The sequence below is a fragment of the Balaenoptera borealis genome (assembly GCF_965194805.1).
Source record: "Balaenoptera borealis genome assembly, chromosome: 21".
In the NCBI taxonomy this organism is placed as follows: Eukaryota; Metazoa; Chordata; class Mammalia; order Artiodactyla; family Balaenopteridae; genus Balaenoptera; species Balaenoptera borealis.
Window position 1 is genome coordinate 6170102 of NC_138880.1, and position 25542 is coordinate 6195643.

Sequence of the window (25542 nt, forward strand, 5' to 3'; positions counted from 1 at the left end):
GGGAATTTTTCTCTGATATTCACTGTGAGAAGCTGGTCCAGCTCCTGGAGGTAAAACTCACAAGTGTGGGGCCCACCCATAACTGGACACTCCTGGAGTTTTTAACTCTCAGGCTTGACCAAACTGAGCCTCCAGTAAGTCAATGACTATTGAATTTTTCCTATTCTGGTACTAATTGCCGTGGGGGTTTCTGCTCTGGTAATTCGTGATCTCTGTGTTTGCCTCTCTGCCTCTCCAGTTTTGGAGGCAGCAGTTTGTCCTGTGACCTTAGTTCTCTGACTGACATAAAAATTGTTGATTTTTCAGCTTGTTCACCTTTTTACTTGTTAGGATGGAGTGCTGACTTCCAAGTTACTTATGTGCCAGACTGTTTTGTTCTCACAAAAATTTTTAAAAGTGGGTCTCTGCTGCTGTAACTAGAGAAATATAAATTGGGCATATATAAATGGAAATTTTATTAAGATGCTTTTCTGAAGACAAGGAGTGCTTTACTAACACTTCACAGAAATCTTCCAGTGCAGTGACAGCCACCCCACCCAATCAATCTTGTATAATTTAATAGCTTAAAAAAACAGTGAATACTCAGATTTGATCATTTGGCATTCCAAAATACTAAATAGCTATTTCATGAATTGACTATTAGGTAGTCTGACATTGGGTGAATTGGCCTAGGCAAATTGGCTTTCTATGAATTGACTTTCAGAAAATTAACTTAAAGCCCCAAATCATACAATATTAAAATAATAAATATTAGAATAATAAAAAACAGATTGCAGTATGAAGTCAGTAAGTTAAAAAAAACCCCGTCACATTTGAATACAAGTGTAAAGCACTATCCAAATTTAAAAATATTCTTTCTGTTGAAAACTTTCTTTCAGGGGTCACAAATTTAAATATGCCAATGGACTAAATCAATGGGTAAATTTCATTTGGTGTACAAAGAAAGACATTAAACTACTTGTGTCACCATTGACACACCTACCTAGTTATGTTGCTTTATTGTAGTTTATTTTTTGAAACGTCTCTGTGCACGCACATGTGTGTTTGTATACATGCATATATATACACACACATAAATAAATTCACTAATAAGTTTAACTTTAAAATTATACCAGTGTTATCACATTAGTTTTTGACTGTTCTCTTGTTATCAATTTACCATGTTTCGTTACTGTTTTTTTTATTCTAGACTCATTTAATCATGTACAGAAATATATACACATATATTCTTTGATATTAGCAAGAGCTCAGAGCTCTGCTTGGCACATAGTAGGAACTCAAATCTTTGCTGAATGAATATCTGTCTGTGGATTGATATTAGATAGATATAGGTGGTATTGCACTTTTCTGTGTCTTACTTTTTCATTCAACAATATTTTACTTAAATCCTTCTGAGTCAGTAGACATAGGTTTAATAAGTATTTTTTTGTGTGTATGTCATTGCATGCTGGCACCTGTATTTCTGTGGGAAGATTACCAGGAGTGTGACTGCTTGGTTGAAGGGTATATATGTTTAAAATTCTAATATAAATCTGTTAAGGCCGTATTTCTTTCCCAAAATGCCCAAACACTTTTAAATTTACTTGCAGTGTAAACAAATACCTCCTCTACTTCACCTCTCTCCCTTACCCCCAATCTTCTTGAGCTTGAGATCTAGAAATATTCCTTTGAACACTCTGGGCATGTCAAATAAAACTTACCTGGAGCCTAAATTTGTCCAATAGGGCAATTGTTGACCTGCTAACAATCTTAAGTTCTCACTCCTTCAAATTCACAGACATTGCTTATTCTTTTCTTCCCCATAAAATAAGTAGTACTTACTCATCATTGAAGACTTTGAAAATTTAGAAATCTAAAGTAGAATGCAAAAATTTAACCATATTTTTTTACAATACAGAGTTAACTCTTCTCCTGCAAGCTTTGTTTCTTTGTCAGTGTATGTACATGTGTACATATGTATAAATTCACTTATTCATTCATTCATCAAATGTGTTTATCTGTGTGAGTATGCAAATTTATTCATTGAGTCACTGATTCAACAAAGCAGACATGGTACTATATATAAAGGGAAATAGCTTGCTTTTTTAATCCCACGCATTTCTCTCTTAAGAACTTTTCCATGCTTTAAATATTGCCTAAAAATCGTTATAAGAAACAATATTATTTACAATTGGCCCTCCATATCCATGGATGTGGAACCTGCAGATATGGTGGGCCAACTGTACTATGCAGTTTATATAAAGGACTTTGATATCTACAGGGGACCTGGAACCAATCCCCATTGGATACTGAGGGATGACTGTAACTTTTTTATTTTAGCCATTCTGTTATGTTAAATGTCATATGATATTTGATTCTTCATTATTATCAAAATTTGCTTTGATGAGCAAACTTGTACATAAATATTTGTAAGCATTCTTGCTATTTCTATAGGATAGATTCCCAAAACTAGAATTATAGAGTGTAAGGGGGTAATCCCCTTTAAGATATTAACCTAAAATTTTTAAATGCTTTCCAATAAGTTTTATAAATTTATTCTATGAGAATAGGCATACGAGAATGCCTCTTACATTTCTTCCTCTCAAGTCTAAGTACTGTTTTATTTTTGATATTTGCCAACTTGATACACAAGAGAAAGTTCTTCACTATGGTTTTAATTGTCTCCTTTGACTGTTAGTGAGATTGAACATATATTCATATGTTTAATAACCATGTGTTGATCAGTAAATTATCTATTCCTGCCTTTTGCCCATTGGTGTCTAAGATGTGGTGCCATGTATATTATTCATTTGTCAAATACATATAATGGCTGTTTTATTTTCTTGACCTATCTATTCTCATACCAGTATAATATTTTTTACATTTTATAGCTATTGGTAAAAATCAAATATTTATATTGATATGTCAAATTTTCTAATTATCCCATTTTTGGATTATTTATTCAAGTCTTTGTTATTTTCAGTATAGTTTTATGTTTTCTTCACATGATGTTGCATATTCCTTGTTAAAATTATTTATACGTATCACATAGTTTTGTTACTGGTGTGATTAGGGATCTTTCCTCATTACACTTACTGTGTAAGAAAGTTAATGATATTTGCATATTCATTTCTATTCAGGCAACTTACTAAACTATAGAAAATTTTTGAGGTTTTTGGTAGACAGTCATCTCTTGAAAATAACAATAGAATTACCCATTTATTTCTAGTGGCTGTACTTTCAGTTCTTTCTATTGCTTTATTATATTGACTGGATCTTAAAGGAAAATTGAAAATAATAGTGGTTATTTCCTAGGTACCTTGGAAGTCAACCTTGCCCTCTGATGCAATGTGTCTCAGATTCTTCTTGAGTTATCCAGCCCTATTTATGTAACCAATCACTCTGAGAAGCTCTGGTACTTTTGAAAAGGGGATGATATTCAAGACCATAATTAGATCCCTAGGGGTACACACTGTATTTTTTTTCACATGAGGAGAGACACAGTGGAGAAACAGTGAGGCTACTATCTGCTGTTTTTAAAAGAATTACCCTTTTCTCAGAAGTTCATGGATTTTTTGGAGTATGGAAGAATACATGGATCTTTAATCACAGTTTTGCCATAAACAAGTAGAAAGCTGGAAAGAAATGTATGAAGCAACAGTTTTCAGATATTAGACAATAGGCAGCATAGGGCTTTATTCCCTGAGAGAAGGGAAACAAAAGAGATGTGATTTCCCTGGCTCTCTTCCTATTGTCAGGTTTTGGACTGCAGCGCCTTGGGTGGGATCTGGACTGAGCACAGGTTCAGTAGTTTGAGGAGAAGGAGATTGGCATTATGAGAGATTAAAGTGGATGGAATCTGTGAGGCAGTGTTCCAGGGAAGAAGCATTGATATGCAGGAAGAGGTTCAGAAATTTGCATAGAGGTCCTTATGGGTCTATTGATGAAGATCAAACCACACAAGACCAGGGAAAGAATGACAGAACTGTTAAGCTGAACAATTATCAATGTTTACAGAAGGCTGGGAGTTAATTTGAGTTACAATCAGTCAGAGTGAAGAGGTGTTTTTGAAAACCTGGGACATTCACTAGAGATCCCAGAAGAGTCATGCTTTACTAGTAGCACTAAATTAGCCTTAGAGAAAAGGATATTCTAAATCTGCCCTATCAAAGTTTAAAAACAAGCCTTGATCAAACTGTTCTGCAAGTAACTTAACTGCCTGCCAGCACCAATATGGCAATCTTTAAAGGAAAACAACACATTCTACAATATGATATTCACAGTATCGATCATAACATTTTAGAAAGTAACATACAAAGAAGGAGAATTATGTGACCCATACCAGGAGAAAAATTTAGTCAATAGAAATAGACCCAGCAGTGTTAAAAATGATAGTTGACAGGGATTTTAAAAAAGCTATTACAAATATTCTCATGGATTTAAAATAAAACATTAACACAGTAAGAAGATAACTGGGAGATATAAAAAAGCACATGGAATTTATAGAAATAGGAAAACACCATAACTGAAATGAAAAATTCTTTGGATGGTATTAACAGCACACCTGACACAGCAGAAGAAAATGTCAGTGAACTTAAAGATAAGGCAATAGAAACTATTCAAACTGAAGCAAAAAACGTAAAAAAGACTGAAAAAAAAATGAATCAGTGACCCATTAGATGCTGTCAAATGGTTCAGCATATGTGTAATTAGTGTTGCAGAAGAAGAGAAAGAGGGGAGGCTAGAAAAAATTTTAAGGAATTTTCAAAATTTGATAAAGCATGAACTCAAAGTTCCAGGAAGTTCAATAAACCTCAAGCCAGAAAAACACAGATACATACCGAGACACCTTATAATCAAATTACTGAAATCAACAATAAAGGGAGTATTTTTTTTTTAGGCTAAAAAACAACTTTTATTTATTATGAATGAATAATGATATAATATATAATAATGAAAATAATCAAGAACTAATAATGTATCAAGAAGAAGGATTATTACTGACTGATACACATAACTGAAAAGTCCAAGCATGGCTAGATTCCAAGACTCAGATGATGCTGTCAGGATTCTGCCTCCCTCCATCCCTCGATTTGGCTCCCTTCCCTCTAGGATTCACTTTCATGCAGACTCTCCACACACGTGGTAATGAAAGTGGCATTCAGCAGCTCTAAGTTTAAATCCTACCAGCAGTAACTCTGAAACAAATAGCTTCTCTTTCTAAAGGGTTCCAATACATTGACTAATTGGCCTGATCTGGTTCATCCACCAACCTCTGGGCATGGAAAGTGTGATGCATCAAAGCTGGGCAGGGTCACGTCCCACAGTAACCACACTGCCGATTTATAAAGGATTCATTTCCCCCAAGAAAATTTCAGATACTGTTGCCAGCTGAATAGTGTAGATTCTGGGAAGAAAAAAATAGCAGATGTTCATTACTATTATCTTAAGACCATAACCACTTAACCATATTTCTCAGATAAAGAGGTTTACTGAAATAGCTATGTGTGTGATGGTTAAACTATTACATTAAAAAGGGACATTGAGTGATTAAGTCTACACCAATATATTCATGAAGGTAGTCTCAAATGCCCACAAACAATATCGAACACAAGAACAGATGCTCAACTTTGGCTTGTCACAATAATAAATGACAATAAAAAATATACAAAGGACTAAGAGCAGAGATTTGAGGCCTAAAATCCATATCTATACTATGATTTCTACTCAACCAAGGTTGATTGAAACAGGTAGCTTCCAATTAATAAAAGAGGTGGTTGCTTTAGTTATAAAAAGATAAATTATTGGTGTCAGTCAATCCTATTCATTCTGAAACAAACATGAAAGCAAAATATGATGTTCTTTTGTCCCCATTTTTTCCCCTAACAATTTCAAAGCTACAGAAACACTGAAGACTATTACAATGAACATCCACATACCCTTCACTTAGATTTACCAGTGATTAACATTTTGCTGTACTTGCTTTCCCTAATAAAGGGAATATTTTAAATGTAGTTGGAGGAGAAAGACACATTGCATCTGGAGCAACAACGATAAGAATGACTCCAGGCTTCTTATCAGAAAATATGTAAGACAAAAAAAATTAAATGACATCATTTAAGTGTGAGAAAAAACCTGTCATTTAGTGTTCTGTATCCAATGAAAATATTTCAAAAATTAAGGATATAAAAGAATTTTTTCAGATATAAACATCTGAGAGAATTTGTTGCTAGAAGATATGCACTAAAGGAAATATTAAACTATATTCAGATGGAAGGAAAATAATGTCATATGGAAAGGTGGATCTACACAAAGCAATGAAGAGTGCTGGAAATGAAAAAGATGTGGATAAATATAAAATAGTATATTTCATTTAAACTTTTTTTTTTTTTTTTTTTATTTAAGGCTGTGTTGGGTCTTCGTTTCTGTGCGAGGGCCCTCCCCAGTTGCAGCAAGCGGGGGCCACTCTTCATCGCGGTGCGCGGGCCTCTCATTATCGCGGCCTCTCTTGCTGCGGAGCACAGGCTTCAGACGCACAGGCTCAGTAATTGTGGCTCACGGGCCTAGTTGCTCCGCGACATGTGGGATCTTCCCAGACCAGGGCTCGAACCCGTGTCCCCTGCATTGGCAGGCGGATTCTCAACCACTGCGCCACCAGGGAAGCCCTCATTTAAACTTTTAAGAAGACAATTGACTTTTTAAAGTAAACACAATAATAATGTATTCTGGCATTTATAGCACATTTAGGCAGTTGTTTGTTGTTTCTATTGCTGTGATTTTCATTTGCATTTCTCTTATGATTAATGGTGTTGAGCATCTGTTCATATTCTTGGTGGCCATTTGTATATCATCTTTGGAGAAATATCTGCTCAAGTCCTTTGCCCATTTTAAAGTTAGGTTATTTGATTTTTTTTGTTGACTTGTAGGATTTCGTTGTATATTCTGGATATTAACCCTTTATCAGATATATGGTTTGCAAGTTTTCTATTCTATAGGTTGCCTTTTCACTCTGTTGATTGTTTCCTTTGATGCACAAACGTTTTTAAGGTCGTTGTATAGCCATTTGTCTATTTTTACTTTTGTTGCTTGTGCTTTTAGTGTCATATCCAAGTTATCATTGTGAAGTCCAATGTTACGAAGCTTTCCCCCTATGTTTTCTTCTTGGAGTTTTATAGTCTTAGGTCTTACATTTAGGTGTTTAATCCATTTTGAGTTAATCTTCATATATGATGTGAGATAAGGGTCCAACTTCATTCTTTTGCATTGGGTATCTAGTTTTCCGAGCACCATTTGCTGAAGTGATTCTCCTTTCCCCATTGAGTGGTCTTGGCACCCTTGTCAAAGATCCTTTGATTATATCAGTAATATGTTTACCAATAACAGTAACTGAATAGATAAATGGAGATATGGGAAAACTCTTTTTTATAGTATAAACAATATAGAAGGAATAATGGAGTGGAATAATGGATTTAAATAATTATCAATGGATGCTAAAACTAGTGGGTGAAAGTTCTACGAGGACCCAGATACTTTCATAATCTCACAAGTATCTCCTCACAAATTGCTTATTAATTACAAATGGAGGCATGGTAACTTACAGTGGAAAAAACTTGGAAGACAGCACCTTAACCAAGTGATCCAAAAGTAACAACACAATATTATGACAAAGTGACAACATGGTGTCTCCTGAGAAGGACGACATTACTTCTGTGAGGTATTTCACAGTAGGCATACACATACACACACAACAACATGAAGGTGATGTGATAGAGCTAAGGCAATGGATACCCCAAACAGAATACTTTTTTCCTGTACATTTAAGCCATGGAATAAAGAAATTAGATTCATGTTCTTAAATTGAGATCTTAGAAGTTGAGAGATGTTTTATATTATTTTGAGAAGTAGCGTAGCATAGTGGTCAAGGGCAGAGACTCTGAAACCAGATAGCTTCAGTTTAAATCCTGTCTCCATCACTTACTAGCCATGTGACCTTTGGCAAGTTAAATATCTATGCCTCAGTTTATTCATCTGTAAAGTAGGAATAATAATAGTCCCAACCTTATAGGGCTGTTGTGAGGATTTGATGAGTGAATCTATATAAAGTGCTCAGAATAGAGACTCACACATAGTAAGCACCATAAAGTTGTTTGCTATTATTAATTAATTAATTACAGAAATTAATTATCTGATGCCCTCTTGGAATACAAAAAAACCTTTGCTTAAAAATCAAACAAACAAAAGCTAACAAATTAAACAAACCCGATCCTGGTCTAGGGCCGTATTATGCTAGTAAATGTTTACCAACTAGTGTGAGGAAGGGTAAAGTCCTCATTTGTAAGTATAACTACTTCAAACTACCCCATGATGTCACTGAACTTGGAGATGGGAAGAGATGTTACACACTCAGCCCTGGGAGCTGATACTGGCTGGCTCTAACACACCACTGGAATGGTCTCATTTTCATTAGAATTTATGTGTTTCTGAAATTGCACACTAAATTTTCAGGTGAACATTTGAAGGTGTTAAATTTTCCAGGTGCAAATATTGTGAGCCTCACTTTACAGCTGCTTTTTAGCATGTGTGTGTGCGTGTGTGCACTTTAGGCTAAAAAACCAAGCATTCAATTTGTAGAATTCTCTCTCTAAATAAATCAAATAAAATTACACTAGATGAAAATACAAAAGTAAGCTTGATGATCCATCTGATAATTTTACTTTCTATGAGAAAATATTTTTAAATGATCATTTGAATTAAAAAAATGATTCTAGGTGTGCACTTCCGAGATGACGTGCAACTGTTCCAGTGGCTACAGCCCTCCAGATTGCCAAGCGCGCTCCAGAGAATCTTCCAGATTGCCTGGGGGACAGGGCAAGTATCTATCTCTTCTTGTATCCAGTTAATAAAATTCTCAAATTGCTTACCTCCACAAAGACAAAGTTCGATTTTTGCCACTTTGAAAGAAACCAGTATTTGTAATTAAAAGGTAAATAGGCTTCCTCAAGAAATAGACACCAAATATGCTTTCTTAATCTTGCTTTTTGTCCTAATATTAATTTTGAATATGATTGAAGCTGAGGAAATCTTTTAAAATTTTTATTTACTTATGTCTGACTTTCTCCTTTAAACTGTCTTTCAACCTTTCCCCCTTTTATGCCTGATCCTGTGGTCTCAGCTCTATACAAACAACACACCCTGTGTCCAGCACTGTTAATATGTGTCTGTTATAGAAGAAATAAAGGAAATAGAAGATAAGTTTTTAGTCTGGCGTTTATAGTTTAAATGATAAAAATCTATTAATTGCTGCTAAAGAGATGACAGAAGGGGCTAAAACAATATTCTGTTTGTTCACGATGACTTTAGTTTTTGTCATTCATTCATTGATTTAGCAAATATTTATTGAATTCCTAATATATACCAGGTGCTCATCATATGGCATTAGGCATGTACAGTAAGCAAAACGAAGTCCCACTCCTCATGGAATTTAAAGAATACCCAGTGCTAACTAGCTGCAGAATTAGGATTAGGAATCAAGTCTCCTATTTTGTATGGCAGTGACGTTTTAGTAGCACTGCAGTGACTCCGTATGTAAAAACAGGTCCCTAAATGTCAAAGAGCCAACAGTCTAATAAAGAAAAACAGGATATGCACAGATATAGTGGAATTCTGTGATAATGCACCTTGTAACAATGCAAGTTTGTTGGATAACCTTACAAATAAATTATATATCATTGAAGTTTTGGGGTCCCACTTATAGTGGGATTTTGCTGTAGCTACTGTATAATGTAGAATATGTTGGAACTTTCTGGAACTTAGTTTTATTCTTTTAGAATGAGAGTTTATAGAGATAGTCTTAAGTATTATGAATCTATTATTATTTTTCCATGTTCCTTGAATAACAATAAAAATTAAGAACATTGTAATTAGTTTGCTGTAACTTGAAAGTAAAAGTAGACAGCTTAATTTTTTTACTCTTGATTTTTTAATGTATTTTTATTTTTAGGTTTAATCAAGGAAAGAGGTTTTGAGAAGGCTGGGAAGAAGCGGTGGCTTTTGGGTATCTACATTGCTTTACCTGTTCTCGTCGTAGCAACCATAGTAGCTGTTTCATGGAAGCCTTTGAAAAAGTGGTTCAGCAAGAAAGAGGAACCGCAAAGTAGCGAGTAAATTGAATTTGTGTTCTGAAGTTAAACTTTAGTACCATTTAAATCTAGTCACATATAAGGAAATATTATGAGCAGCCATAATACTTTACATTTTACAGGAATTTTGAATGCTACATCAGTATCTCATTTAATTATTTGAGATAGTTTTGAATATCCTTATTTTAAAGACGCAAAAATTTTGGAATGTGGTTTTAATAACTTGCCAATGTCATCGCCTTGGTAATTGAGAGAGGAAGAACTAAAATGTATCCATATCTATTGCTTTCAAATGCCCAGTGATCCGTGTCACCTACAGGAGGAGTACCAGAAGTATTTATTTGGAATGCAGATTTATGAGCCTTATCACAAATGAAATATTTCAATTTGCATTGCTGCCTCATGTAAGAAATAATTTAAAAAATATTCTCTGGGAAAAGTCTTCAGAAGGCAAATTTATAATTTAGTATATAAAATATTTTTATTTAAAAATATAGTTCAAAAACAAAGACAGAACAAGGTGACAAACAACCGTTTGCCCACCACTGGAAATAAACATGAATATTTTGTTTCTCTTATGAAATAAACCACTGTATATACAGCTGCAATTCCCCATCTCCCTCTCTGCAGAGAACAACCTCTGCACTGAAAGCTGGTGTGTATCACATATTTTTACTACACATGGCTACATCCCTGTGCCATATCTAGAATTATATATAATTTTAAATATTTATACTTTATACATATGTTTACCCTTCTAATTCTAAGTTTGTTTTTCCTTTTTTTCCTTTTTCTTTTTTATGAGCAGTCTTCTCAGAGGTTTTTCTATTTTTTAGTAATTTCAAAATATAATTTGTGGTTCTGTTGAGATCCCTGTATTTCCTTGTGTTTATTATCCTTAACTTATGCTCTGTTCCTCTTTGCTACTCTCTTCACCTTTGCTATGTGTTTGTTAATTCTACCTTTGTGGAGTCTAATGCTTTGTTTATTAATTTTCAATTTTTCTTATTTTTCTAATATGCTTTTAAAGCGAAAACTTTCTCCCTTATATATCATTTCATCTACATTCTCCAGTTTTTAAGATACAGCTGATATTCAGTTAAAAAAATTAGAAACTTCCAACACGATTTCTTATTTAAATCATGAACAAATCATGGTCTTTAGTTGTCAGTTATATGATTTATTTTTGTTGCTGTAAAAGTTATTTTCCAATTTTATTACCTTATTGGGAAAGCTTTGTCTCTATAATTTAGACTCTTAAATGTTGGAACCAGAAAGGAAGTCATTTTTTTGTAAAAATGTATGCTTGATACGCATGCTTCAATTAATGTGATACAGTATGTTTTTTTCTTTGTTTTTAGAACAAACTTTTTAATTGTGCTGTTTCAAATCATCTTTATACTTACTGGGTTTTTAAATTTTTTCTCTACTTGATAATTTATTTTCTATGAGAGGCAAACTAAAGTTTTCCAATATGGCATGGCTTTCTCTTTGATTGTTGAGACTTCTGCTTTATATACTCTGAGGCAGTGACTAAATGCATAATGTTCAATGTAGTTATATATTCTTGGTGTATTTTCTTTTTATCATTAATAATTGTATCTTAAATTCTATTCTCACTCTTATATTGCTATATATCAACTTGCTCTTTGAAAGTTAGACTTACCTATTACATGTTTTTCATCCCTTATTTTCAACCTTTCTTTGATTTTAGTTGGTATCTTATAAACAGCCTTTATATGAAATGCAGTAGTGGAGTTTGTTACATTTATATGCTTAATATATGATGGCATATATTCACATTGAAATTTACCATCTTATTTTCTTCCTACTTATTATCCTCTTTTTTTTTTTTTTTGCATTTTTTCCTTTTCCCAAAATCCATTTTCTTGATTGTGCTTTTTCTTCTTCTTTTCTTTTTCTCTTCTACTATTTTGTAAATTTTTATATTCTGTTTTTATTGTTTTAATGATTTTTGTTAACTTTTAGCATTTGTAGCTAATGTTGTATAATGTCTTAATTTAATCATTGTATATAATCTTCTGAATAACACAAGGATCTTAACCCTTTAACACTAACCTATCTTTTTCAATCTGTTTTTCATTTGGCTTTTCAGTTCCCTCCAAATAAGTTTTGTGTTATTGTGTTCTTATCATTATTATATTTAGTTAATACTTATTAGGATTTCCTGATATATTTCCCAGATTCTTTATGATTCCCTTTTTTTAAACTTAGCTTTGAAATAATTTAAGAAATATAAAAAGTTGCAAAAATAGCACAGAATTCCGTTGTACTCATCACTTAGATTTTCTCAGTAATAACCTCTTACATTAACATAGTGCATTTTCACAGCCAGAGAATTGGTATTGGTACAATATTATCAATTAAACTATAGACCTTATTCATATTCACCAGTGTTTACATACATACACTCATTTTTGAGTATGTGTGTGTATATATTATGAAATTTTGTCACATGGTTTGTGTACCAATGCCATAATTATCGCCATTCTTTTTGGAATCCTGCTTTTTTCATTCTAGGTTCAATCTTCTTGGAGAAGTACCTGCTTTGGTAGTTATTACAGTGATGGTCTATGTGTAATCATCTGTTTGCCTTATATGCCTGGAAATGGTTTTATTTCATTTTCACTCTTGAAATTCTGTACGGGTATAGAATTTTAGGTGGACAGTTATTTCTGTCAGCCCTTTTATGATGCCATTGAATTCTGGCATTTACTGTTGTTGAGATGTCTGCTGTCAGATTAATTAATTCATTTTTACCTTTATACTTGCTGCACTTTTTTTCTAAGTTAGCTTCTCAAGTTTTCTTTTGTCCAAGGTATTATGTTACTGAATTATTACTTGTTCTGATATGAGTTTGTTTTTATTTTTCCAGCTCTGAATTCACAATAATCTTCAATTATCATGTCTTTCTTCAGTTCTGGAAGATTCTCAGTCATTATCTCTTCAATGATTGACTCTTCCCCATTATATCCCTTTTATTTTTCTGAAATCCCTATATTTTAGGGTCTTCCATTCTAGCCTCCATGGTAGATGGTGATGGTTGTTCTCTTCCTCATCTTTATACTTCTCCTCCTTTTTCTTCTTTTCTTTTGACACTAAGAATGAAGCTTTTAAAAGCTGAGATACAATTTACATGTAGTAAAATTAATCTCTTTAGTTTATGTAATTCTATGAGTTTAACAAATACGTACACTTACTACAACCTCAATAAAACATAGAACAATTTCATCACCTCAAAATTCCCTCTCACCCCACCTTCAGCTCCTGGAACTGACAGATGTCTTCTTTGCCTGTAGTTTTGCCAATTCCAGAACTTTGTATAAATGGAATCGTATACTGTAGTATGTAATCTTTTGAGTATGTCTTCTTTCCCTTGGCATAATGCATTTGACATTCATCCATGATGTTATGTGTATCAATAGCTTGTTCTTTTTCTAATGTATAGTTCTATCGTGGTATAATTGACATACAGTAAATTACATATATTTTAAGTGTATAATTTTGTATGTTTTGATAATTTGAAAAGTAACACTGATGAAACCATCACCATGATCAAGATTATGAAGATATCTGTCATGCCCCCAAATTTCCTCGTGCCCCTTTGTAAGCCCCACTCTTGCCTCTTCCACCTGCTTTATCCCCCCCATACTGCTGCTGATCTGCTTTCTTAGTTTGCATTTTCTAGAATTTTATATAAATGGAATCATACAGTATGTACTCTTCTTTTTGTCTGATTTATTTCACTCACCATGATTATTTTGCAATCCATCCATGTTCTTGTGTGATCATGTTTTTTTCCTTTTATTGCTGATAAGTATTCAGTTGTATGATTATACCATAATTTGTTCATCCATTCCATCTGTTGATAGTTATTTGGATGCTTTCCAGTTTTTGGCTGTTATAAATAAAGCCATTATGAACATTTACATACACATTTCTATGTGAACGTACGCATTCTTTTTCTTAGTTAATACCCAGGACTGGAACGACGGGGTAGTATGGTAGGTATATGTTTCACTTCTAAAGAAAGAGCTAAACTGTTTTGCAAAGCAGTTCTTCTATCTTATATTCCAACCACTAGCATGTGAGAGTTCTAGTTCCTCCACATTCTCACCAACACTTATATGGTCATATATTTTTTTAATTTTAGCAATTCTGATAGTGTGCAGTGGCATCTCATTATGGTTTTAATTTACATTTCTCTAATGACTAATGATGCTGACAGTTGTTTCATGTGGTTATTTGTCAGATGTACATCTTCTTTGGAGAAGTGTGTATTCAAATATTTTACCCATTTTAAATTAATTAATTAAAATTACAATCCGGAGGTCTTCTATTTATTTATTTTTACACCTATTATGGCATGATTTCATAGGGAATGGGTTCCAGCTCACTGGTTCTCACAAAGTGTGCTTCTCTGGATGGAGCAGTCTGGTGCTTCAGTCAAACCCACGTTCCTTTCCCTTTGGCTTCCTTCTTTTTCTGATCGTATTTCCTTCACTCATTTCAGGGAGCGATCTTGGTTCTTAGAGTGCTTAATATCCTCAATAAGTACATGAATTCTCTTGGCAAGAATCTTGCCCTTAATTTGTTTGTTTTCAACAATGCCAACAGCCTGCTGGGTAACATTGTAGACTCCCAGTTTTTGTAACATTTGTGGGACATTCCTTTTTTAAATAGTGCCAGTTCCCTTGCTGTCTACAATATCACTTTTTTGTAGATTCCCATGTATGTGACCAAAGGAACAACCCCATGTTTTCTAAAAGGTCTAGAGAATGTATAGCAGGTGCCTCTTCTCTTTTCTTTTGTGTTGGTCTTTTTGACAAATTACTGGAAGTTGGCAGTTTCAGCTGAAAGACCCCATTTTTTGATTGGGTTGTCTTTTTATTATTGAGTCAGTCAAAACTTTCTGATCATTTAAAAACTGGATTGTTTGTTTTCTTATTATTGTATTTTGAGTGTTCATTATAAATGCTGGATACAAGTGCTTTATTATATATATGATTTGCAAATATATTCTTCTAGTCTAAGGCTTTTCTTTTCACTCTTTTAAAGAGCAAAAGTTTTAAATTCTGATGAAATCCAGTGTATCAATATCTTCTTTTATAGATCATGATTTTGATGTTGTATCTAGGAAATATTTGCCTAACCAAAATTCATGAAGATTTTCTCTCATGTTTTCTTTTAAAAGTTTTATAGTTTTAGGTTTTGCATTTAGGCTTATATCCAATTTGAACTAAGTTTTGTATGGGTATGAATTGAGTGTTTTTCTTTTCCTGCATAAGAATATCCAGTTGTTCTAACACCATTGCTTTTAAGCTTCGTTAAGCAGGATCAGAATGGTTAGCACTACGGAGGCAATACCCTTCCATGTAACTCTACCAAACTCACTGTGAATTATGAGATTTTTCAACTCAGATGGTCGGAACACAAACTATTCCTGTTCCTATATGAGTACAAGAGATTGCTTCCTTTATTAATTTCTAATAATTTTTCTCTGGCTCAGGGAGTTTCTTCACTTGCATTCAGTGATTGGTACTCTGCAGAACACTCAAAGAGGACCCTCCACAGATCTCAGGAGCTCTCTGTGCACCTCCTTCCTTCTCTGGTATTCTGCCCTGAGAAGTGTAGCTGCCTTGGCATCCCCACACCCTATTACCTCAGTTCAGGGAGACTTCTGGCTTTGCCTGGGTTTCCCTTGCTGTGCTACAGGATGGCAACTCTCCTCAGGCAGTAACAAGGGGCAATCACAGGTCTCACCTTTATTCCCTTCTCTCATAGATCACTATCCTGCCTAATATTCAGTGTCTGAAAACCAGCATTTAATATATTTTGTCCAGATATTCATTTGTTTCGGGCAGGAGGGTAAATCCAGTCTGTTACTCTGTCTTCACCGGAATTGGAAGTGTGTCTTTATGGTTTGTAACTGCACTTTCATAGCTCTCTCTCCATCTCACATTCTGTTTGATTTCCTCAGATCACTCTCATTTCACCAATTCTTCCTTCTGTGTCCTGTTCTAGACTTATGGATTCTATTCTTGCAAAAATCTCTATGGAGATTCTAAATATTCTCAAAGTTTTTTAATCATTTGTATTTCTTGTTGTGTGAACTCATTGTTTTGCTCTGGCTGTTGACATTATCTATTAGGGGTTTGTAATCGTACAAACCTCTTTACTTTTCAGTGTCTTTTCTTTTCAGTGTCTATGCTTTTCCCATGAGAATTCTGCATGCCCTGTGTTGAAGACATACACATGTGGGTGGTTTCATTTTTGCTTCTTTTAAAGCAAAAATATTTGGAACAGCTGCTATGCATGGTGTTTAAGAATTTGTAGGAGTGTGACTGGGGCCCTGAAAGTACATTTTTTGGAGGCTTGGGATTCTGCAGTGATGCATTTTCCCCCATCTATTCCTGTTGCATATCCCCCTTTCCCTGCTGCATTCCAAAGGCCACTGGTCAGAATTTTTACTATCCCTGTGTAATGGGTGGTACGGACATTCATGGCTCCCAGGTTAAATGGCTCCAGTTAAGGAGCTCACTTAGTTTCCTTGCATGCAAAAGCCTCATAACTTCTAAGGAATGGCTATTAAATCTGTAGTCCCAAAGTCATATCACTGGTTTAGACGCCGCTGCAATCATTCACTTTTATCTCCTGTTTACCCTTTGAGTTCTCAGTTTCTTCATTTTTTACTAGCACCAGGAGAATTCTTTTCTTGTTGTTAACCTCAGTTATGTATTAACTGTTTGTCTTATTTTTTTTCAACACTCCTCTATGAGGAATGGAAAGGGGAATTGTCCCACCAGCTCATTCTGTCAGATTGTCTAGAAGTCAGTATGGGTTTTAACCTATAAAATGTAGCATTTCTTTATCAATGAATAAAAAGTTAAAAGTTGGGGTATAAAGGTCAGAATCAGGAATTCAGGGTCAAACCTATATTCTGTGTTTAGAAGTGATAAGGAAAAAGAAAATTTGTGCCTTCTTAATAATTTCTTTAGTACAAGTTTGAAATGCACTCTTTGTGGATGAGGTATATAAGTAAATAAGAATGTTATTTATTTGCATCTTTGTTCAGTGACCTTGGACATTATTTTCTTTTTTGGTAACTTACCTTGTAAAAGAGATAATACTGCTTATAAAATGGCCTGACTTTTATTTATGCATTTGGCAAGTGCTCTTAGGACTAACTGTGGACACTATTTTCCTTTTTTTTTTTTTAATATCCAGATCAGAAGGCAGCACTCACAGAAATGCTAGCAGGTAGGTAAACTGGAAGGCATCTTAAGACACATGTTGAAAATTAAGAATGAATTAATAATTCACAATGTCTAGATACTGTTTGAACAGCTACATTTGGTAAAGTAATCCACTGAAAACCAGGCTACTAGTATATAGTAATTTAGTTTCTAGTAAATTAGTCTTTTATTCATTTAATAAATACTTATTGGAAGTCTACTCTGAGGAAACAAGGAATAAAATAGCTGACTCTAATAAAAGATAAGATATGTATAATTAGTAAAGAAAAAGGATGTATAGTGCCTGGAAATTACCCAACTTGGGTTATATTTATGTACTGCTTGGGTAAACAAACAAGCAAATGCTTGACATTTGATAGATTGTACGTGACAGAACTCATGTATAGATTTCTATAATAATTATGGGTTGATGAGAACTAATTACACTGACTTAGCTGTGCTTTTCTTTTAATCATTAATAAATAGCATATTGTCCCCGTTAATATTTCTTAACAATAAATTCAGTCCTTACTGTTTTATAACTGCTATACCAACATTCTATTCTATTACATTATCTAATGTAACTTTTCATCCCCTTACTTTCAACTTTTTATTTAATTTGGTCTCCTGAAAACAGCCTGCCAATGGAATTTTAAAATATGTAACCTCAAGAGTTTCTCAGTAGTTGAAATGAATATGTTTATATACTTATAATATGTTTGCTGATATGTTTAAACTAAATTCTACCATTTTGTTCTGTTTTTTTCTATTTATCATGCTTTTTCAGTATTTTCTCTACTTTCATGTATTCCATCATATTGATTGTGCTTTCATTGTTTTTTCTTTCCTTCTATCAATTTGGTCATTATATGTTCTAGTTATATTCTTTAGTGATATTCTTTAATTCTTTAGTTATTATATTATGATTTATTAAATTATTAAAATTAAATGTAGATAAAGTTACAATTTTAGATATGAAAGTACTTATAATCTTCTTCTAACAATTTATGGATCTTAGACCATTAAACCTTATACTCTTTTCTTCACTCTTCCATAGCATTATCATTTGGCTTTCAGTTACTCCTGAATTTTAACCTGATACAAATAAGTCATCACTATCATTATTATATTTAATCAAAACATACTAGGATCTCACTACATATTTGTAACTTATTTACTCACTATTCTTTTTTGAATTTAATTCATTTTTTAATGTTCAATCTCCCTTTTGGTGAAGTACCTCTCTTAGAATTTCCATCAGTGAGTCTGTGTGTAGTAAACTATTTATCTTATCCACCTAAAATTATCTTTATTTTCACTCTTGAGTATGAGTTTATGTAGTATGGACTTCTATGCTGAGAGTTATTTTGCCTTCGCTATTTGAAGATATGTCAATGTAGTGTGGCATTTACTACTGACGATGATAAATCTTCTGTTAGTGTGTTGATTCATTTATTCCTTTATGATTAATATGAGTTTTACCTAGTCATTGTATTCCTATTGCTGCATAACAAACTACCACACACTCAGTGACTTAAACAACATTCATTTACTATGTGCAAGTTCTGTAAGTCAGAAATCCAGGTGGATTTGGCTGGGTTGTCACAAGTCTGACCTGAAGGCCTGAAGGCCAGGCTGGGATCATAGCTCATTTGGGTTGTAAGAAAAATCCAATTTCTTGCAGCTGTAGGTCTGAGGTATCTCTTTCCTTGTTGCCTGTCTGCTTGGAGCCCCTCTGTCTCCCAGAGGCCACCTGCATTGCTACTCATGTACCTCCCTTCACCTTTAAAGAAACAAGGGCAATGTAAGTCTTCCTAAGGCTTTGACTCTCTCTTAATTTCTTTCCTCTACCAGCAGGAGAAAACTCTACTTGTAAAGAGCTGACCTGATTGGGTCAGGCCCACCAAAATAATCTCTGTATTTTAAGGCCAACAGATTTGGAGCTTTAATTACATTTGCAAAATCTTTTCAGAGCAGTACTTTGAAAAGTGTTTGAATAACCAAGGAATGGAATCTTAGAATTCTGCCTAACATAGCCATTGTTAGCATTCTGCCTAATATAACCTCTACATGTATTCTTTGTCCTTAGAGTTGTTATTTTGTTATAATGTATTCTGGTAGAGATTTTTAAAAAAATCATGAGCTGGACTCAATATTTTCTTTCAGTGTGAAGACTCATACCTTTCTTCAGTTTTGGAAAAGTTCTAGACTTTTCCTCTTCAAATACTGACTCTCCCCCATTCTAAATTTTCTGTGTCTAAATTGTTCCATGTTTCTTAACTGGACTTTTATGTATATTTTATATTCTGTTTAGTATTCTAGGTGATTTCCCTAAACAATTCAAAATCAACAATTCTTTTTTTTTCAGTTCTGTCATTTCTTTTTTTATTAAGGTATAGTTGATTTACAAAATTATATGTTTCAGGTATACAACATAGTGATTAATAATTTTTATAAAGATTATGCTACATTTATTGTTATTATAAAATATTGGCAATATTCCCTGTGCTGCACAATATACCCATGTAGCTTATATATTTTATACATAGTAGTTGATACCTCTTAATTGCCTATCCCTCTCTTGTCCCCCCTTGCTATCTCCACTGGTAACCACTAGTTTGTTCTCTATATATGTGACTCTATTTTTGTTATATTCACTAGTTCATTTCATTTTTTATATTACACAAATAAGTGATAACATGCAGTATTTGTCTTTCCCTGACTTATTTCGTTAGCATAATACCTTCCAAGTCCATCCATATTGTTGCAAATGGCAAAATTTCTTTCTTTTTAATGGATGAGTAATATTCCATTGTGTGTAAATATACCACATCCTCTTTATCCATTCATCTGTTGATGAACACAAGTTTGCTGCCATATCTTGGCTATTGTAAATAATGCTGCTACAAGCATTGGGGTATGTGTATCTTTTCAAAGTAGTATTTTTATTTCTTCAATATATACTCAGGAGTGGAATTACTGGATCATGTGGTAGTTCTATTTTTAGTTTTTTGACGAACCTCATACTGTTTTCCACAGTGTTTGCACCAATTTACATTCCCACCAACAGTGTATGAGGGTTCCCTTTACTTCACATCCTCACTAACATTTGTTATTTGTGGTCTTTTTGATGATAGCCATTCTCACAGATGTGAGATGATAGCTTGTTGTAGTTATGATTTGCATTTCTCTGCTGATTAGTGATGTTTAGCATCTTTCCATGTGTCTGTTAGCCTATGTATATCTTCTTTGGAAAAATTTCCATTCAAGTCTTCTGCACATTGTTTTAATCGGTTGTTTGGTTTTTTGATTTTGAGTTAGATGCACTATATATTTTGTATATTAACCCCTTTTTGGTCATATAACTTGCAAATATTTTCTCCCATTCAGTAGGTTGTCTTTTTGTTTTCTCAATGGTTTTATTTGCTCTGCAAAACCTTTTAAGTTTACTTAGGTCCCATTTGTTTATTTTTGCTTTTGTTTCCTTTGCCTTAGGAGACAGATCCAAAAAAATATTGCTACAATTTATGTCAAAGAGTGTTCTGTCTACATTCTCTTCTAGGAGTTTTATGGTTTCTGGTTTTAATTCATTTTGAGTTTATTTTTGTATATGGTGTAATAAAATGTTCTATCTCATTCTTTTAGATACAGATGTACAGTTTTCCCAGCACCACTTACTGACAAGACTGTCTTTTTTCCACTGTATATTCTTACCTCCTTTTTTGTAGATTAATTGACCATAAGTGTGTGGGTTTATTTCTGAGCTCTCTATTCTGTTCCATTGATCTACATGTCTGTTTTTGTGCCAGTACCAAACTATTTTGATTACTGTAGCTTTGTAATATAGTCTGAAATTAGGGAGTGTGATACCTCCAGCTCTGTCCTTCCTTCTCAAGATTGTGTTGGCTATCAGTGGTCTTTTGTGTTTCCATACAAATTCTAGAATTATTTGTTCTAGTTCTGTGAAAAATGCCATTGGTATTTTGATAGGGATTGCATTGAATCTGTACATTGCCTTGGGTAATAGGATCATTTTAACAATATTAATTCTTCCAATCCAAGAACATAGTATATCTTTCCATCTGTTGTGTCATCTTCAATTTCTTTTAACAGTGCCATAGTTTTCTGAGTACAAGTCTTTTGCCTCCTTAGGTAGGTTTCTTCCTAGGTATTTTCTTCTTTTTAATGGAATGGTAAATGGGATTGTTTCCTTAATTTCTCTTTATGATAGTTTGTTGCTAGTGTATAGAAATGCAACAGATTTCTGTATATTAATTTTGTATCTGGCAACTTTACTGAATTCATTGATGAGAATTTTCTGTGTATAGTATCATTTCATCTGCAAAAAAGTGACAGTTTTACTTCTTCCTTTCCAACTTGGATTCCTTTTATTTCTTTTTCTTGTCTGATTGCTATGGCTAGGAATTCTGTTACTGTGTTGAACAAAAGTGGTGACAGTGGGCATCTTTGTCTTCTTCCTTTTCTTAAAGGAAATGCTTTCAGCTTTTCACCATTGAGTATGATGTTAGCTGTGGGCTTATCACATGTAGCCTTTATTATGTTGAGGTGTGTTCCCCCTATGCCCACTTTCTGGAGAGTTTTTATCAGAAATGAAAGTTGAATTTTGTACCCAGAATCTTTTTCTGCACCTATTGATATGATTATATGATTTTTATTCTTCAATTTGTTCATGTAGCATGTCACATTGATTGAATTATGGATAACAAACCATCCTTGCATCCCTGGGATAAATCCCCCTTGATCATGGTGTATCATACTTTTAATGTATTGTTGGATTTTGTTTGCTAATATTTTGTCCTGGATTTTTGCATCTGTGTTCATCAGTGATATTGGCCTGTAGTTTTCTTTTTCTTCCTTCCTTCCTTCCTTTCTTTCTTTCTTTCTTTCTTCGTTCCTTCCTTCTTTCCTTCCTTTCTTTTTACTGGTTTTGATATCATGAGGATGCTGGCCTTGTAGAATGAGTTTGGAAGCATTCCTTACTCTGCAATTTTTTGAAATAGTTTGAGAAGAATGGGTGTTAACTTTTCTCTAAATGTTTGGTCCAATTCACCTGTAAAACCGTCTGGTCCTGGACTTTTGTTTGCTGGGAGTTTTAAAATCACAGTTTCAATTTCATTACTGATTATTGATCCGTTCACATTTTCTATTTCTTCTTGGTTCAGTCTTGGGAGATTGTACATTTTTAGGCGTTTGTCCATTTCTTCTAGGTTGTTGATTTTATTGACATATAGTTGTTCTTAGTAGTCTCTTATGATCCTTGTATTTCTGTGATGTCAGTTGTAACTTCTATTTCTCATTTTATTGATTTGGATTCTCTCTTTTTTTCTTGATGAGTCTGGCTAAAGTTTTTATCAATTTGGTGTGTATTTTCAAAGAACCAGCTCTTAGTTTCATTGATCTTTTCTGTTTTTTTTTTCTGTCTCTATTTCATATATTTCTACTCTGATCTTTATGGTTCCTTTCCTTCTACTATTTGGGGTTTTGTTTGTTCTTCTTTTTCTAGTTCCTTTAAGTATAAGGTTACGTTGTTTATTTGAGATTTTTCTTGTTTCCCTAGGTAAGCTTGTATAACTATAAACTTCCTTCTTAGAACTGCTTTTGTTGCATCCCATAGATTTTGGATGGTTGTGTTTTCATTTTCATTTGTTTCCAGGTATTTTTTTTTAATCTTCGCTTTGATTTCTTCAGTGATCCATTGGATACTTAGTAGAATATTGTTTAGCCTCAACACGTTTGTGTTTTCTGCAGTTTTTTTTTCTTATAGTTGATTTCTAGTCTCGTAGCGCTGTGGTCTGAAAAGTTGCTTGATATGATTTCAATGTTTCTTAAATTTACCGAGGCTTGTTTTGTAGCTTAGCATGAGCTCTGTCCTGGAGAATTTTCCTTGCACACCTGAAAAGAATGTGTATTCTTCAGCTTTTGGATGGAATGTTCTATATATATCTATTAAGTTGATCTGTGGTAATATGTCATTTAATATTTCCTTATTGATTTTCTGTCTAGATGATCTGTTCATTGATCTAAGTAGGGTGTTAAAATTCCCTACTATTGTTGTGTTACTCTCGATTTCTCCATTTATTCTTGTTGAAATTTGCTTCAATTATTTGGGTGCTCCTATGTTGGGTGCATATATATTTACAATTGTTATATCTTCTTGGATTGAACCCTTGATTGTTATATCATATTCTTCTTTGTCTCTTCTAACAGTCTTTGCTTTAAAGTCTATTTTATCTAATATAAGTAATGCTACCCAAACTTTCTTTTAATTTTCTTTTACATGGAATACCTTTTCCATCCCCTCACTTCCAGTCTTTGTGTGTCTTTAGCACTGAATGAGTCTCTTGTAGGCAGCATATGTATGGGTTTATTTTTGTATCCATTCAGCCACTCTATGTATTTTGGTTGGAACATTTAGTCCATTTTCATTTAAGTAATTATTAATATGTGCATACTTATTAATAAATATGTACTTATTAATATGTATGTACATACATACATATTCCCTTGCGTGTAACTTGTTGCTTTTCCCATGCTGCTTTTTATACTCTCTCTTTATCTTTAATTTTTGCCATTTTAATTATAATGTGTCTTGTGTTCCTCTTTGGGTTTATCCTTTTGGGGACACTCTGATTCCTGGATTTGTATTTCTGTTTCCTTATAGTCATCTATTAGGACATATTGTACAATACAGGGAAAAAATCCAATATTTTATAATAACTATAAATAGAGTATAGCCTTTAAAAATTATGAATCACTATACTGTACACCTGTAACTTATAAAATATTGTATATCAACTATACCTAAATTTTAAAAAAATTTTAGGGCTTCCCTGGTGGCGCAGTGGTTAAGAATCTGCCTGCCAATGCAGGGGACACGGGTTCGAGCCCTGGTCCAGGAAGATCCCACATGCCACGGAGCAACTAAGCCCGTGCGCCACAACTACTGAGCCTGCGCTCTAGAGCTCGCAAGCCACAACTACTGAAGCCCGTGTGCCTAGAGCCCATGCTCCACAACAAGAGAAGCCACAGCAATGAGAAACCCATGCACCACAACGAAGAGTAGCCCCCGCTCGCCACAACTAGAGAAAACCCACGCACAGCAACAGACCCAACGCAGCCAAAAAAATTAATTAATTAATTTAAAAAAATTTTTTTAAAAAGGAGAAAGGAAAGAAAAAGCAAGTACTTGCAACCCAATGATTAAGACTACAGCTATCTATCCTGGTTGTGGGGTTAATGATTTTTTGTTAACCTTTAAGGACTGATGTTTTATTTCAAAAAAAATTTTTTAATGAGGTTCTTTTTGACGTAATTGAACAGCATCAGGGAAAGAGTATGCCAAAACAACTTATTCCTTTTTTTCTTCCCTTTGAACTTATTTATTTTTAGACTATTAAAATGACCAAACCAGGATGAGATACCCAATAAATCTTTATATCATTATGGCTTGGTTTTGATTGCCATTCTCATAAAGCTGCACATAACTGTGACATTTATTTCTTTTTAAGAGAACTTGTAGTCTAGCCAGAATGATCTTTGAAAAATGCAAATTTAAACTCCTGATGAATTACTTTATCTAGATGTTTGATCATCAATGGATGATATCATAAAAAGACAAACAACCAGATATTACGTCCCTTCCACTGGAAGTGCACAATACCACCTAAGAAAGATTCTTACCAAAAGAAGTAGTTGAATCTCTTTATGATTCTGTATGTAATCACCAATGTATAGCTAATATAGAGGTCACGTAACTGTCAGCTGGGCCTTTTGGAATGCTTGCTCTTGCATTCCTCTATCTTGGAACCCAGCTGCCATGCTGCAAGATGCTCCAGTACATGGAGAAGCTACATGCAGGCACTTTGGGTGACAGCTCCAACTGAGCTCCCAGCTGATAGTTGTCATTAGTTGACAGCATGTAAACATCCACCTATCTTAGATATCCATCTGACACATGACTACAACTTCATGAGAGACCCCAAATGAGAACTACTCAGCTGATCCCAGTCAACTCACCGAACCAGGAGAGTTAATAAATGTTTTGAGGTACTAAGTTTTGGAATGAGTTTTTAAGTAGTCTTATGGACTGAATGTCTCCCCTTCCCAAAATCAAATGTTAAAACCCTATCCCCCAATCTGATGGTATT

At 33.8% G+C, this 25542-nt stretch overlaps 1 protein-coding gene across 1 annotated transcript in view; it reads left to right on the plus strand.

Moving 5' to 3' along the window:
* ADAM32 (ADAM metallopeptidase domain 32) overlaps positions 1 to 25542 on the plus strand; it is a 203511-nt gene that overhangs the window by 162475 nt on the left and 15494 nt on the right. Inside the window, exons 18-20 of the mRNA XM_082374769.1 lie at positions 8748 to 8847; positions 9980 to 10033; positions 17367 to 17399. Coding sequence (XP_082230895.1) covers positions 8748 to 8847; positions 9980 to 10033; positions 17367 to 17399 — 187 coding nt within the window. The remainder of the gene's footprint in view (positions 1 to 8747; positions 8848 to 9979; positions 10034 to 17366; positions 17400 to 25542) is intronic.